Source organism: Protopterus annectens, chromosome 10.part0, assembly GCF_019279795.1.
Source record: "Protopterus annectens isolate FY-2018-M chromosome 10.part0, PAN1.0, whole genome shotgun sequence".
Lineage (NCBI taxonomy): Eukaryota > Metazoa > Chordata > Ceratodontiformes > Protopteridae > Protopterus > Protopterus annectens.
Window position 1 is genome coordinate 89,839,132 of NC_056744.1, and position 14,725 is coordinate 89,853,856.

The 14,725-nt window shown below is 40.7% G+C and overlaps 1 protein-coding gene across 1 annotated transcript; it reads left to right on the forward strand.

The window, feature by feature from the left end:
* The first annotated feature begins 3,152 nt into the window (after positions 1 to 3,152).
* Positions 3,153 to 12,915, forward strand: LOC122812972 (actin, cytoplasmic 1-like). Its single transcript, XM_044085064.1, has 6 exons — positions 3,153 to 3,300; positions 5,876 to 6,006; positions 8,085 to 8,324; positions 8,477 to 8,915; positions 9,508 to 9,689; positions 12,164 to 12,915. Exons 2-6 carry the CDS (start codon positions 5,881 to 5,883, stop codon positions 12,305 to 12,307), a joined length of 1,131 nt encoding a protein of 376 aa, XP_043940999.1. The 5' UTR covers positions 3,153 to 3,300; positions 5,876 to 5,880; the 3' UTR covers positions 12,308 to 12,915.
* Positions 12,916 to 14,725: the final 1,810 nt, after the last annotated feature.

Below are 14,725 nucleotides of genomic sequence, written 5' to 3' on the forward strand. Positions count from 1 at the left end.
GATTAAGTGTCCTTAAGATAGTATACCAACTTTTATCAATACAATGACCAATCCGAGAAAGAGTTCCGGGTTAACTTTGACTGAAGAGAAGAGTGACGTTTCTGACTGAACAACACATGTTCTGAGGGCATAGCGCATGTGAAATAAATTTACCATTCATGGTGGTGCAGGACTGTTACTAACTTTGTATTCATAGGACAGTGAACAGAAATCAGTGAACTAAAATTAAATTTAAAGGCAATAATAAAACAGACATTAAATTTATCTGACTGCTACACAAAATGCAAGCAGTCATGATGACCCTGCCTAAGATTCTCTTGTTATTTCATCACATACCTCAAATTGTGTATATAATGGAGGTTAATAAACTGTACAAATTCATACTGGATTTTTTTATTTTTTTTGGAATTCTTAGGTGAAAACTAAAAAGAAAAGTAAGCTTATGTTCTCTAAAGCTAAAGGAGGGTTAGGAAACCCTGACTACCTAGGTTTGGCTATAGTAACAGTTGTTTATTAGGTACTTAGAGCTAAAATGCATCCCTGCTCTATTTGGTGCAGAATGGAACCTGGAGTGACACATGTTTATTGGCTAAGATCTAATAGGATGGATCAGATCAGAATGTGGGATCAGTGGGGAAGGCGTAGAATACTGGATATGTTATATTGGAAGTGGAAATTGCACTCTGGGTCTGTTGGACAGAATCTGGGAATCATGTCAATATCACTTTACTCTGTGTTGTACAGACTGCTCAGAGGTGACCTGTGCCTTGCATATAGAGCAATCTCTGACCCAGCTTTAATGGAAATGCCACACATTCGCAAGTCAAATGGCACACGGGTCACTTGGTCAAAGGACCTTAACCTGGTATATGACATGAACATAACTTGCTGGAGACAGATTTGTCTCCCAGAGGTTATCCCACCTTTGGGACAAGCTTCCCATTCATGTCAAACAAAGCCCCTCATTGGCCCTATTTAAGCGTAATTTGGATGATTGGATGGGCAACCAGAAATTCACCCTTGTGTCCCTCTTGGACAGGGGCAATAATTGCTGATTTTAGTGTCTGCTTGAACCAGACACCCTTGGGAGCACAGGTTTAACTTGGCTAGACTTGTAAGGGCCCTGGAGCTGTTAACCTAATAACTTCCTATGATCCTATGTTTAACCGTGATTGAGGGACCAGAACTTTTTTAGAAAGTTTAGTAGAGAGACATAATTACTGGATATAATTATAGAATAAGATAGGAAAGGATGTATGGCATATAAACAGATCAAGAGTCAGAATCCAAGCAACACAATCAGATAGTGCAAAACTTGCAGATCAGAATGCTACTGCATGAGTGTTTGGATAAATGTGTAGCAGAACAGAAATACAAGGTCAGTGAGGCTATAGTTTATAAGTATTATGAAATATCAGGAAGAAAACAAATTGTTGTACTATATAGTTTATAGGGATTGGAAATATCTTTACAATAGTTCAGACAGTGAAAAAAATGGAATAAATGTACAGGTCAGGTTATAAATGAAAACAAACATGTTGGATAGATCCTAAAATTCTGGAATGTGGCCGTTTTCCATCCTACAGTATTGTGTACACTTTTTACATAGATTCACACTTTGCAGCACTTACCAATGAGACTTAGGAGTAAAAAACAAGAGTCAAGCAGATGCTTGTTGGTGATGTTGAATGGCAGAACCTAATTATATGTATGCGATTGGGGGACGTTAAGTGGTTAGGGGTATGTGGAGTAAAGTAATACAAACCATAGCATATGTATCCATCCATTACCCCCACCCTCCTATTTTTGCACGTGGAGTTGGAATGTCACTTTAAAAGTGACAATCATCTAGAACCAATGTTCATACTACCAGGTGGCTAGCCTAATTGCAGTTGTTCCTCTACACCACATACACAAACATGGACATGTACTGCATGTCTTTGGAATTTGGGGAAAAACAGAACACCCAGAGAAAACCCACATGAAAACAGTGAAGACATGCACACTCCTCACAAAAGGCACCCCCAGCTGAGAATCGAACCAGAGAACTTCTTGCTAATAAGGGGATAGCATACTTGCTGACATATTCCAGACATATACTGGCTCCATGGAATTGAAGACAGAACAGCCAATCTTGGTAGAATTGCTTATGAATGGATAAACAGGCTATAGAAGTACTTGTGGCTATTTTTAAATACTGGAAAAATGGCCATAGTCACCTCTGTATCCCCCCATTTGCAGTAGCAGACCCCATCCAAACCCTGCCCACAACTCAAACTGGTTTAGGAGATTTTAGGTTTAGGGAGCAGTCAGGACTTTACGGTTAGGGCATGATGGGGGACTTTAGATTTAGAATCAGAGCTCTGGTAGGGCTACATTGTGTATTGTATTAGGCAGTGGGTACAAGAGCAGTCCAGACAGTTCGAGTAGATGCCTGAAGTATTTACATTAAAAGGGTGAAACAAGTTCAAAGAAAGATGAATTGTGCTCATTATAGTGTTGTTAAACAGGTTATAGAAGTCTAACAGAAGAAATGCTCCTTGGCCATGACTTAAAGGTCTTCCCAATTTCAGATAAAGTACTTTATATAGGGACACAGAATGAGCTTTACAAAAAAGTGTAATTATACAAGATATACAAGACGTTAATAAATGTGGCTGGTTTTAAAAAAAAAAAAAACTAGGAGTTCAAATGGTGCAGGTGATCGAACAAGAAACAGGACACATTCGGAGTTTACACTCCTCTCAAGCGTTGTCATCTTGCCTCCAAATTTAATCATGGTGTGGATTAATGCAATTACTGAATTTTAGCACTGCACTGTAATTGAAATCTCGTTGTTTTACCAAATATGACTACATCAATGTTTTTTTTAAAAGAGTCCCTCGTTATGTTTAGCACTATCCACGATTTTAAAGAAAAGAGGATTCATACATACCAACTCTAAAGCGTTTCTTGAGGAGAAAAAATAACTACCTTCACTACAAAAGTACCGTGAGCAATCAAAACTTTCAAAAGTGCACTTATTGCTAAACACAAACAACATTTTTCCCTTACATAACTCCTCCCTACCCTGATGAAACTATCCAGGGCGCAACCTGCAGAAAATGAGCAGTCAATAAAAAACGCCTGTTTCTAACCCATGCCCAAACATGGTATTATTTGAAAACGTGGGCTCTGTGGCGGGCAGTACGAGCAGGAAGTATAAGAAAGCGCGTAGCAAGAGGAAGCTTAGTCAGTCAGCCAGCTAGCTAGCGAAAAACGTTCGTTTACGGTTCTGTGAAGACTTCTACTCTAGTTCAGGTATGTGGAGGAAGTTATGTTTTGTGTGCGTTTGAAGTTCAGTTTTGCTCTAGATTATTTGCGGCTCGATATTTATAGGATAAATATATTATATATAATATTATAGATATTGGGATTTAAGTGGTCTTTAGGTTTGTATATGAAGTTTCGACTTTATAACTTCCTGTATGAACGGGTTCTAGTCAATTAGCTGTATTAAATACAGTAAGCAAAAATGTAATCTATTCGACGTGTAACAGTGTTCTGAAAGAGTTTATGGTTAATGTCGGCCGATAGATTCGTCGTTGGGGATGAATGCGGACTCGCAGTGCTTTTTGTTTTGAGCCCCACCATATGTGCTTAGGGTTACCGCTTGTCCCCCTTTGCGACTTTGTCCTGCGAAAAAAACTAAAAAAAAATGGTAAATGACCTGAGGCCCTATTTCTTTCTTTTTTTATACAACTATTAAGTTATTTTACATTTCAAACATGTACATATTTGAAATGGCATAAGCAACTCAAATGCTACAAAAAATACGCTTTTATGAAGTTCTAGTAGCTGCACTGGCCGTGGGTATGTTTTGTTCTGCAAAATCTCACATTTCTACAAAAAATGTCCCACTTTGGGCATTTGAAAAGGTGGCAACCATATGTGCTAGGCAGTTTGCTGTAAAATTGATATTTTAACTTACTAGAGTGCGATTGTGGCTTTACTTTTCTTTAGCGTACATGTTTTAGGTCTAAAAACGGGGCGTTTCCGTATAGCGCAACTGTTAACCGATGCGGTCGGTAATATTCGTGTCGTGCGTGTGCATTTAAAAACTAGGGCGTGGCGGTTTTGTGGCAAAATGGCTAACCTTTATTTTGCAGTTTTAAGGCTTGCATGTTTGTACCGAATGTGGAACGTTTAAAGGTTTGGGGGTAATCTAGATGCTTTTTGTTTTTGTAACACATCAGATGTACGGTGACCTGCCAGTCACTGTGGACACGCCCTAACGTGCGCAGAACCGCCCGCGAGGTACTACTCTGGGAGATTACCCAACTTTTTATGAAGTTCGAAGAGCGCCCACTTTTGCATTACTTCTAGTAAATTGTCTGGTTTATACAGAGTACATTATGAGTTAGTGCGTTATTTAAAGGCTTTGTTTTATTTGTCAGACTTCTTGTAATAGGTTAGGTGCCCATTTAGGGTGGGGCAGTGCTGTTCCATATACTGCTGAGGCAGTGGTGCAGTGTCTGGCACCCCGAAATATTTTGGCGAAAAAAAAGGTGTAATTGTGTGCCGTACAGACAGTTTTTTCCTGTTTGCGATTCCTCTCTTTTTTTTTCTGCCTTATAATTCAGAGCCTGGCAGTCCTGGGTACCTTGTACACACAGTTTTGTACACTGATCTGTGAACAGAGTAATTCTCACTGAAATGGGTTCTGATCCATGATTTTGAATTGGCAATGCAAATTTCTTGGGTGGGTAATGGAGGGGAAAGGACACTGCTACAGTGGTAACATCTGCTATGTTGATACTACTGGAACACGGGAAGGGTCTTGTGAGTAGGAATGGTATGGAAGATGCTGGGATACCAGTATTAAAAGTGTAGTTGACCGGCATGGTTATACAGGCTTGACACAAAGTAAAAACTACTATGGGCAAATGACCCTGTCCTTAAAGTCGTGAATTGAGGTGCAATAACACGAGACAGTGGATTGCTTTTATTTTAGTTTCTGTTGTATTTGTAACCTGGTTTCTCAGTGTATTTGAATTGGCAGATGAGTTGTCTGAAGAAAATATAGTGGCCTTTTTTTAGACTAGTTTACTGGCAATTCATTAGATTTCAAAGACTTGGAACCAAGTTTACATTTGTCTCCAATGCTAGAAGTAGCTCTTGCTGTCGATCTGTGTTCGACAGGCTCTCAATTTTGTTTGCTGTGCCCATCAGGTGTCAAAGCAAGTGCTTGTGGCCAAAAATGTCCTCTCTTGGGACTATTTTACTGGTTTCGGTGTGACTTTCTGGATCCACTCTTGTAAACAGACATTCATAAATATTTTTTTTTAGTTGTACTCTGGTTCTGATTACTCAGTTTTACATTGTATTGGTGTCTCGTTTTGCAGAGTTGGATCCATGGAAATCCATCATTTAAGTAAGTCTAACTGAAGTGGAATTTGGAGCCTATTACTATTCCTGGGTGATTACCAATCTCAGGAATGGCTAGTTGGCTTACCCACCCCTGCAAAAAGTCTGTCCATAATATCAAATGACAGATCTGGAACCTGGTTACAATGTGCAAGTACTGAATCCTGCATATTAATGTATACAGAAATTACATGTAGTGGGCAGAGATACTGCAGGTGTTTGGAAAGGGGTAGTTGAAGAAAAATCTAAGCTATGGATAAGTGTTGGGGCAGGTTTCGTATGCTCTTAACTAATTTTCCATGTAACAGATGTTTCAACAGTTACAGTTGCTGCCCACTTGGAGTGAACAGCAGTGAGCTGTTAAGTTGAGACAATGTAGTTGTGCTGACTGGTGATTAGGAACATGTGGACCAAGTGGCAATTCCTACTAACTGCTTTCTGCTCCTGAACTTTTTTCTTATCTCCACAGGCACGATGGGAGACGAGGACATTGCTGCACTTGTCGTTGACAATGGATCTGGTATGTGCAAAGCTGGTTTTGCTGGAGATGATGCCCCTCGAGCTGTGTTCCCTTCTATTGTTGGTCGCCCAAGACATCAGGTTTGTATGCCTTTCTACTTTTAGGATCTGTAGAATTGAGGCACACTGCGAATGTCTGTAAGATATGTTCTACATTGGGGTGTGATTGCATTTTTAATCTTGGTGTCTGTAGGATATGCTCTAGCTAGCACTTTGTGCTGTTTATCAGGATTCAGTCTTAAAGATGTGTCTCTTGGTAACATCACACTGCAAACACTGGCACTCGGATTGTCATGCACTTGACTAGAGAGCAAAGCTTTTGAGTGACATGGGTTTTTGTGGGGACAGGGCAGACTTGTCTGAAATAGAAATGTCACCAAATGTTGTTGCAGCTTAAGAGGTACTACATTTTTGGCAGCAAAAGGTTGGGCTATAGTGTAGTGTACTGGCTTGCCTTCAGTTCTCTGCAGGAGTGGGTGTGGTTCCAATGATTGCCATGAATGAAATTGAGGCATGATTGATATGACAACTTAAGGAACATGTCATTAAGGCACTAAATGAGTGCCACTTGAGAGGCATGGATATAAATTCAAATATGTTCTCACCTTGCACTGTGACCTAGTACACTATTTGGCCATGACAGTTAAAGGGCTTGATGTGGGTACTTGTGCATACACTATTTGGCCATGACAGTTAAAGGGCTTGATGTGGGTACTTGTGCATTTAACTCGGTGATAAGTCTTAAGTCATGGAGATTTGTAAAGTTGCACAACTGTTTACCTTGCATTACTGCTCCCTATCTATGCCTTATTTTGCTCTGCATAGAAAGCAGTATTTGGGGAGGTGTGGATTGTGTTCAGCTCATAGCAGTAAACATCTTAATTTCCAAAATCATTGACAAATCCAGAAATCAGACAAATGGGACTTTTTAAACTCTAGTTAGAACAAGAAGTAACTGCACGATTTTGGTTACTATCATTGCTTAAGCATAACCCTCCACCTTTTCTACCCAAATTGCCAATTTTGCAAGGAACTGGGAAATATGGAGCAGAATAGTGAGAATCAGGGGCACTTGTAGTCGTGTGTGGTTCCCCCCCCCCCCCCACTAATGTTTTCCATGCGCTTCAGTATCTCGTGGTAAATATTTCTGAACAATGCAAAACCATTGCTGTCCAGGAAACTGCGTTGTTTCAGACTAAGCAATATTTTGGACCAAAAATAAGTCCTCTAACTGCAAATGATTTCAACCTAAATATAATTACAAGCATACTTTCATTTCATGTTTAGTATATAAATTGTGGCATTTTACAGTTTGGAAACTGCAAATATTCATTCTCACTGGATGAATATTGAGTACTTTCAACTGACTTATAACAGGGGAGGGTGTTGGGCAGTGCTTGCTACTGTGCATGTGGTGAGCCAGTATACTAAACAATATTGAAAATAACTTTAAAATGGTAATGCATGTTTGATGTTTTACTGTATGAAACTTAGTAAAAGCATCCCAAGCTCAAGTCTTTAGGGTGCACATGTTGCCTCTATGTATGTGAGGCCTAACCTCAGTAACTGTCCAGGGTAAGTACTAACCAGTAAAATCTATTGTAGTTGACAGCCAGCCTTAATTTTAAGGTAATGCATGGGAATGAGTATCCTACTTGATGCTTGTCCCTTGTAGCATTAAGAACTGTTCTAGGCCTCTACTGCATGTGCTTTGTGTTTCTGGCACTTTGCCATTTTGGTACAGTTAGCTCTGATCTAGGAGGGAAAACTGCTATGCTACATTGCTAATCAAAGTCATGGCTTGTATAGATAGCTGTAGCAGGAGTACACTTCTTATGGAGGGAGTGTGCTGGTTTGTGGCCATTTCACTGACACTACCAGTGTGCACATGGGGGGGGGGCTGCTTTCCAAATGGCATCCCTCGGATTAAGTTCAAATGACAATGCATCTTGCTAGTGTCCTGATCAAATTTCTTCCACTACCACCTTCAGTCTTCTGCTGAATTGTAGGTATAGGCCTAATGAGAACTTTACTGTAACAAAAATGTGTATGGAGTGCTTTAAGAGGCAATGATGTATGTGGTTATCCTTTCCCTAAAAGGATATGAAACTACTCTTCTGTACAAAGACCTAGTCTGAATCTGTTTTGTTTGTTTTTAGGGAGTTATGGTTGGTATGGGACAGAAAGACAGCTATGTAGGTGATGAAGCCCAGAGCAAAAGGGGCATCCTGACCTTGAAGTACCCTATTGAGCATGGTATTGTCACTAACTGGGATGACATGGAGAAAATTTGGCATCACACCTTCTACAATGAGCTTCGTGTTGCCCCTGAAGAGCATCCTGTCCTGCTTACAGAGGCCCCCCTGAACCCTAAGGCTAACAGAGAAAAAATGACACAGGTATGAGACATTGGTTAATTCTAGTTATCTTTGTTTTGCTACTTGGGGATACAGTAAAACTACATGGGGACCTTTTTATAATTATTGGCTATGGTCTGGTCTAGATTTGACAGCTTTTTTTTCTTTTTTTTTTTTTTTTTTTTTTAATCTAGATCATGTTTGAAACATTCAACAGTCCAGCTATGTATGTTGCTATTCAAGCAGTGTTGTCCCTGTATGCCTCTGGCCGTACTACAGGTATTGTTATGGATTCAGGTGATGGTGTGTCTCACACTGTGCCCATCTATGAGGGTTATGCATTGCCACATGCTATCCTGCGTCTAGATTTGGCTGGCCGTGACCTGACAGACTATCTCATGAAGATCTTGACAGAAAGGGGTTACAGCTTCACCACAACTGCAGAAAGAGAAATTGTGCGAGATATCAAAGAAAAGCTGTGTTATGTTGCTCTTGACTTTGAGCAGGAGATGGCTACTGCTGCCTCATCTTCATCACTGGAGAAGAGTTACGAACTGCCTGATGGCCAAGTGATCACCATTGGAAACGAGCGATTCAGGTGTCCAGAGGCAATGCTCCAGCCATCCTTCTTGGGTGAGTTTCTTTCTAAATCTGTGCAAAGCCTTTATTCTGTTGGGAGTAACTGGGGACTTGAGACTGTCCTGTCAAAGTCCATTCTGTATACCTCCACCTTTACTATCCCAACACTTCTGTGCACATGAACCTGCAGATGCATGAGCATGTCTGACATGCAGCTTAGTGTTTTGCTCTAACTTTTATCATGACACTTGCTCTAACTTAACATGACACTTGCCACTTACTGGCATGCCTTTCCTTCTTGGCAGGAAGATACTGGGGTCTGCCATACTAATTATTGCTATGCCCCCTTAACATGGCTTAGAACAGACTCTTTAGATGTCAGAAGTAATGGTGTGCCCTTTTTGTAAGGGGCAGCTAGGTTGACTTAATTCCTCAGTGTCAGTTTAGCTGGCTGCAGTTGCAGCATAAGCAACTCTGCAGCAGGAAACTAGATTTTGTGTGTAAAGCTGGTAGATCAGTTTTGTCTTGCCAGCTGAGACAATAGTCAGTTGTGAACACTGCAAGCTCACTGCCATTGTATTGCTGTTTACTGGTCCTGCTGGGGACAATTCTTAATCTGATTTTGTTTTTGTTTTTTTTGTTTAAGGTATGGAATCTTGTGGAATTCATGAGACTACCTACAATTCGATCATGAAGTGCGATGTTGATATCCGTAAGGATCTTTATGCCAACACTGTATTATCTGGAGGCACCACCATGTACCCTGGCATAGCTGACCGAATGCAGAAAGAAATAACTGCTCTTGCACCAAGTACAATGAAGATTAAGGTACATAACACTTCATATCTCCAAACTTATCTATAGGTAGAGTTTTAGACTATAATACCAGTTATAGAAATGGACCTTGGCCAGCATGAACAGACTGGCCAGCCTCTTACAAGTGCAGTTTTTTGGTAGCAATTTAAATGTGGTTTGGTCTGTTGCCCTGTTAGGATCACTAAACAATCAAAATGCATTTCTATAATGCAGTAGCCTTTTTGACTGCCTTTGGCATGAGGAAGCAAAGTTTGTCTGACACTAGGATCCTGAGAGTCCTAGGATTAGAGCTTTCCCTAGCATGGTTTGGATGAAATTTGGGGAGACAGTTTTCAGCTCCTTGTTAATGTAGGTGCAGGTGATCTTGCAGGCTTAATGCAACAGCTCCTGAGGGGGGGTAGGGGATGGGTTAAACACTTGCTAGGGGTTTTAATCAGGATCAAAGTACTGAACAGCAGATTGGTATCTGGCTTTTGAATCCCTTCATGCAGGTGAAGCCAGCAACATTTTGCAAGGTTACTCCACATGCCACTGACTGAAATCTGATCTTCAAATGTCTTGCATGCTGAAGGGATCTCCCATGGTGGTAGAGCCCTCCTAGTTTTCTCATGGTAGGATTTGGCATTTATGTAGCTTGCCCACTTGCAATGTAGATGGATTTGCTCCTGAAATGTCAATCCATTTTGTACATATTGGTAAGCATACTCATTACCCTCTTAATAGGTTGCTGAAGACCAGTTTCAACATCACACCTGCAGAATCTTGTGGTAACCCCCCCACCAGAAGAACTTTGTTAAGCTAGGATTGATAGTAATCTGTTAATATTCTGATCTTTATCAGTTTCTATTTTGACCATGTCTTGCTTTAGTGTCCCATGTAACTCTTCTACAGAATTAAGAATGCAAGCTGCACGTCTTAGTGGTTCTAGCATTGTACACTGTAGCCCCCTCTGCCCTACTAGAATAGGAATGGATCTAGGGCTAAGCAGTGGATTCAATTTTTTTTTAAATTGAACATTCAAATAAAGTGGTTTCGGGCAAAACTGCTTACTTGTAAGCTGCTGGTGAGAACACCAATAAACTATCTTCTGCTGGCTCAAACCTAAAATGTATAGGGGAGGGACTACAAATAAGTTGTAACTGATAAGGTCTCAGGTTTCCACAGTGAGCAGATGGCCATATTGCAGACTGCCTCCATTGCAGGACAAGGTGTATAGACACTTAACATTAGTGCTAGGTTACCCAAAATGCAGCTGGCATTGAGTTGTATGTTCTGCTTGTCCTAGATAGTGGGGTTGGCAGTCATTGAGCACTTCCACTTAATCATACTTTGTGCTTTGCCATGTCTGAAAAATAAGGGTCCATAAGAACAAAAGGTAGCTTAAAATACAATTGGGTGTACTAGCCATGCAGCTTGCCCCTTGGAAGTGCAAATGGTATAGTTTTAAACAATTCTCTGGGATTGAACTAACTTCACTGCCTTTAGGGTTGTCTATTGGAATGTAATTCCTAGGCCAACACTCCAATCATACAAATTTGCATTCGTTAGAATATGGCCCCAAACTACCTCCTGGCATTTTAGTTCTTGAGGCTATGCTGCTTTTGGCCAATTTTCTTTAGCTGTTGTCCCCTCCCTTGGTGGTGCCACTTTGGTTTTAGCTTCATGGTCACAGATGCTTTTTGCTGTATTTTTGGAAGTGGGTATGATCATGACTGCAATGGCACAGATGCTTTTTGCTGTATTTTTGGAAGTGGGTATGATCATGACTGCAATGGCCTAAAATTGTAACACCCCCCCCCCCAAAAAAAAGTGTGGTGTCTGCTTTGGAAGGTTACATCTACTGCTTTCAATACCTCTTTACAGTTGAAAGAATAGGCCAAATTTAGGGGGGGGGCAGGATTGACTACTAATGTGCTCTGGCATCCCTGGATTTTTTACAAATGAGGGAGAATATTGCCTTATCTCTTCAGTACTTTTTTTCCTCCATATCTTTGAGACTATCTGCAGTGACTATTACTGGTCTTGTCATTTGTTCATTTGAAAAAAAAATTACCAAGCTTGGTAGTTTCCATGAGTCTAGTGTTTTGTAACTTTAACAAAACCCGTGTATGAACAAAAGTTTGTAAAGCTACTAGCATAGCAAAAACAAGGCTGCTATGTGCACCCTCACATTAAAATAGGCTGAATAATGGATCCTGTAGTGGGGCTACTTTTTTTTATATGAAGGGGCACATGGATTGCAAGTACTTCACTTTAACTGTATTAGTGAGACACTCGCTATAAACTTGGGATTGGATATGGAATGGCTGAAAGTACCCCCAAACTAGAATAGACTATTTTCTAGTTGCAGTGGCACATGTGCAGCAGTTTGTCAAGAGTGCAGACTTTGTGAAGTAAACTTTTTTTCTTGCAAAATTGCAAGGTAATGAACTTTAAACTAATCTGACTTTCATTTTGAATAATGGGTGCCATTTTATTTCCTTTAGATCATTGCACCTCCTGAGCGCAAGTACTCTGTGTGGATTGGTGGTTCTATCCTGGCATCTCTGTCCACTTTCCAGCAGATGTGGATCAGCAAGCAGGAATATGATGAGTCTGGCCCATCAATTGTTCACCGTAAATGTTTCTAATGTTAAATTGGACTAAGTTGCTCCCTCGTTCAGTTTACTGTGCACACAAGCCAAAACTGGAAGAAACTTTCTCTGAAAAGGTTTTCAGAAGCTGGTACAGCAGGACTGTGAATGTGTCGTTTTGTAGAAAAGTCTGCAAAACCTAAGACTGTTACTTTAATGATGCTGAGCAGTGTTGGAAATCTCTCTAGTTTGCTGTAAAACTGGTCTAGGTTTTCTTGCATTTCCTTTGTAAGGAGTAAAGGTTCAAATGGATTGTTTTCATTGTAGGTCAGTATTTGGTGCTACACCACCTTAACTGTGGGTAGAACAAAGATCCACTCGCTTATACACAATGTAAGCACTAATAGTTGGTAAAGGAACTAACATTGGTTAAAATGTCTTCTAAAAACATAACATGGAGCCCTTGTTAAGCTGATGTACACATGGTCCTTTCCTAAATATGACAAGCATCTTGCTCTCCATATTTCTCCATATTGCCTTTATGCTCTCTTGGGAACCACCAAGTAAGGCTTTATGTAGAAAGTGCAGGTCTTGGCACTTTGAATTTATGAAATCTTAGTACAAATTGCTTTGTGTATATATTGTAATAAAGTAGCAGTCTTACACTGCAGTGTGGTGTGGCTTTTCTCCTGTGCCCATGTTTTGGGGGTGGGTAAGCAACTGAGTGCAGCATTTGGAATTGATAAAGCCCACCCATAATGCATGGATGGGATCACAATGCAACAAACTGGGAGGTTTGTTCCTAGGTAGCTGGATTGTGTGGCTTATTTTTGTTCCTCAAAGCATTGGGGTGAACTGATTTAAGGTTCTGTAATTGCTTAATGTCATGATTTATATGGAACATGTTCAGGGTAGGTAACTGCCACTGGCAGCTGTCCAGGAATTTCCTGGGTAGGCTTCAACCTGTAAATTGGGGTGCAGTGTGGATGGATACAAACCCAACTTGCAGTAGACAGAGTTGGAGGAACACTTGCAATATCTTGGTAAATGCCTGCTAAGCTTGTCTGCAATGGAATTCTGTCACCGGGGATGTTCTCTGGATTTAAATGGCTATGTGGCCTTATGACACATCTGAAGTTTGTCCCAAGTCACTAGAATTTTTCCATGTTTCTCCCTACTGAAGGTGTATGTCCTGCAGTGGTAGAAGCACTAACTATGTTCATGAAGGCCTCGTGACAGTCCCAGGGACTGGAGACACTTGTGTGCTTTGACTCCATACAGAGTTGCAAATGTAGTACAGATGTAATTTTGGCTTGCGGGAATGAGTTTTGGAGAGTGGGATATGTCCTATGGACTACCATTCACATGGCAATTGGGAGCTTAGTTCAGCTGGGACACTATTTACCAAGGGATTGAAGTAGCTGACAAGTAGTCCTTTTTCAAATAAAACACCCATCTTTTAGCATCTAGGAGTAAAGATGGTCTGTTGTAGCTTTAATGTTTTGTAGGATGGGCCAGAGATCTGTCTTGGGCAACTTCTCAAGCCTTTCTGATTCTGCTTACCCTACTGATATGTGACATCAGGAAGAGAATCTCCAAAAATGAAGGTATAACCTGAGATGTAACCTTTGACCTGTATTGCAAGACAGTTCTCTGGGCTTGGCAGTCCCCAAACTATCCACAATGGATCTGTACACCACTAGACATGCATATGGTTACACTCCTAAAACAACTTACACCAAAGGGTGATGACATGAAGGTGGTTAGACTAGCCATGGTTTCAATATGGTTTGCTAATTTGTGTCCCATAACAGTTGATTCACTTAACTATCCACATTGTCAGGCAGTAACTTGAACCCATTCACTGGTTTAATGCCCTGGACTCCTTGTGAGGTAAGCCACTGTTCCCTTTCTGGCAGCAATTAACCACAGTGGATTTTTGCTGTCAACTTTCTAGTCTGGGAGTTTGGAGGTTAACCTCCATTCTCCTTGGAATAGGCACTTGATCCTCCCCTTACCCAAGGGAGAGTCGTAGCCATCTGATGCATTTAACTCAAAGCTCCACAAACTTGGAAAGTGAGGAACTTTTTGTGAATTGTGAACTGCCTTCGAAGAGTACTTTGACCAAGTTTCATTCTGTCCCTGTGGTTGCTTTCCTCCCTATAGATCTGTTATCGCACACGTTGTGAAACTTCTACCTCATTTGCAGGGAGGGGGTCTATGCTGATTCGAGAAATGCACAAACTAAAGGTTGCCGCACTACAGTCTTCAGTTCTCATGATAGCAGTAGAGAAGGCTACGCACTAAACTAATACTGGAGCTAAGAAGACTGGCAGTTTTAAAGGAGCTAAGAAGACTGGCAGTTTTAAAGGAGCTAAGAAGACTGGCAGTTTTAAAGGAGCTAAGAAGACTGGCAGTTTTAAAGGAGCTAAGAAGACTGGCAGTTTTAAAGGAGCTAAGAAGACTGGCAGTTTT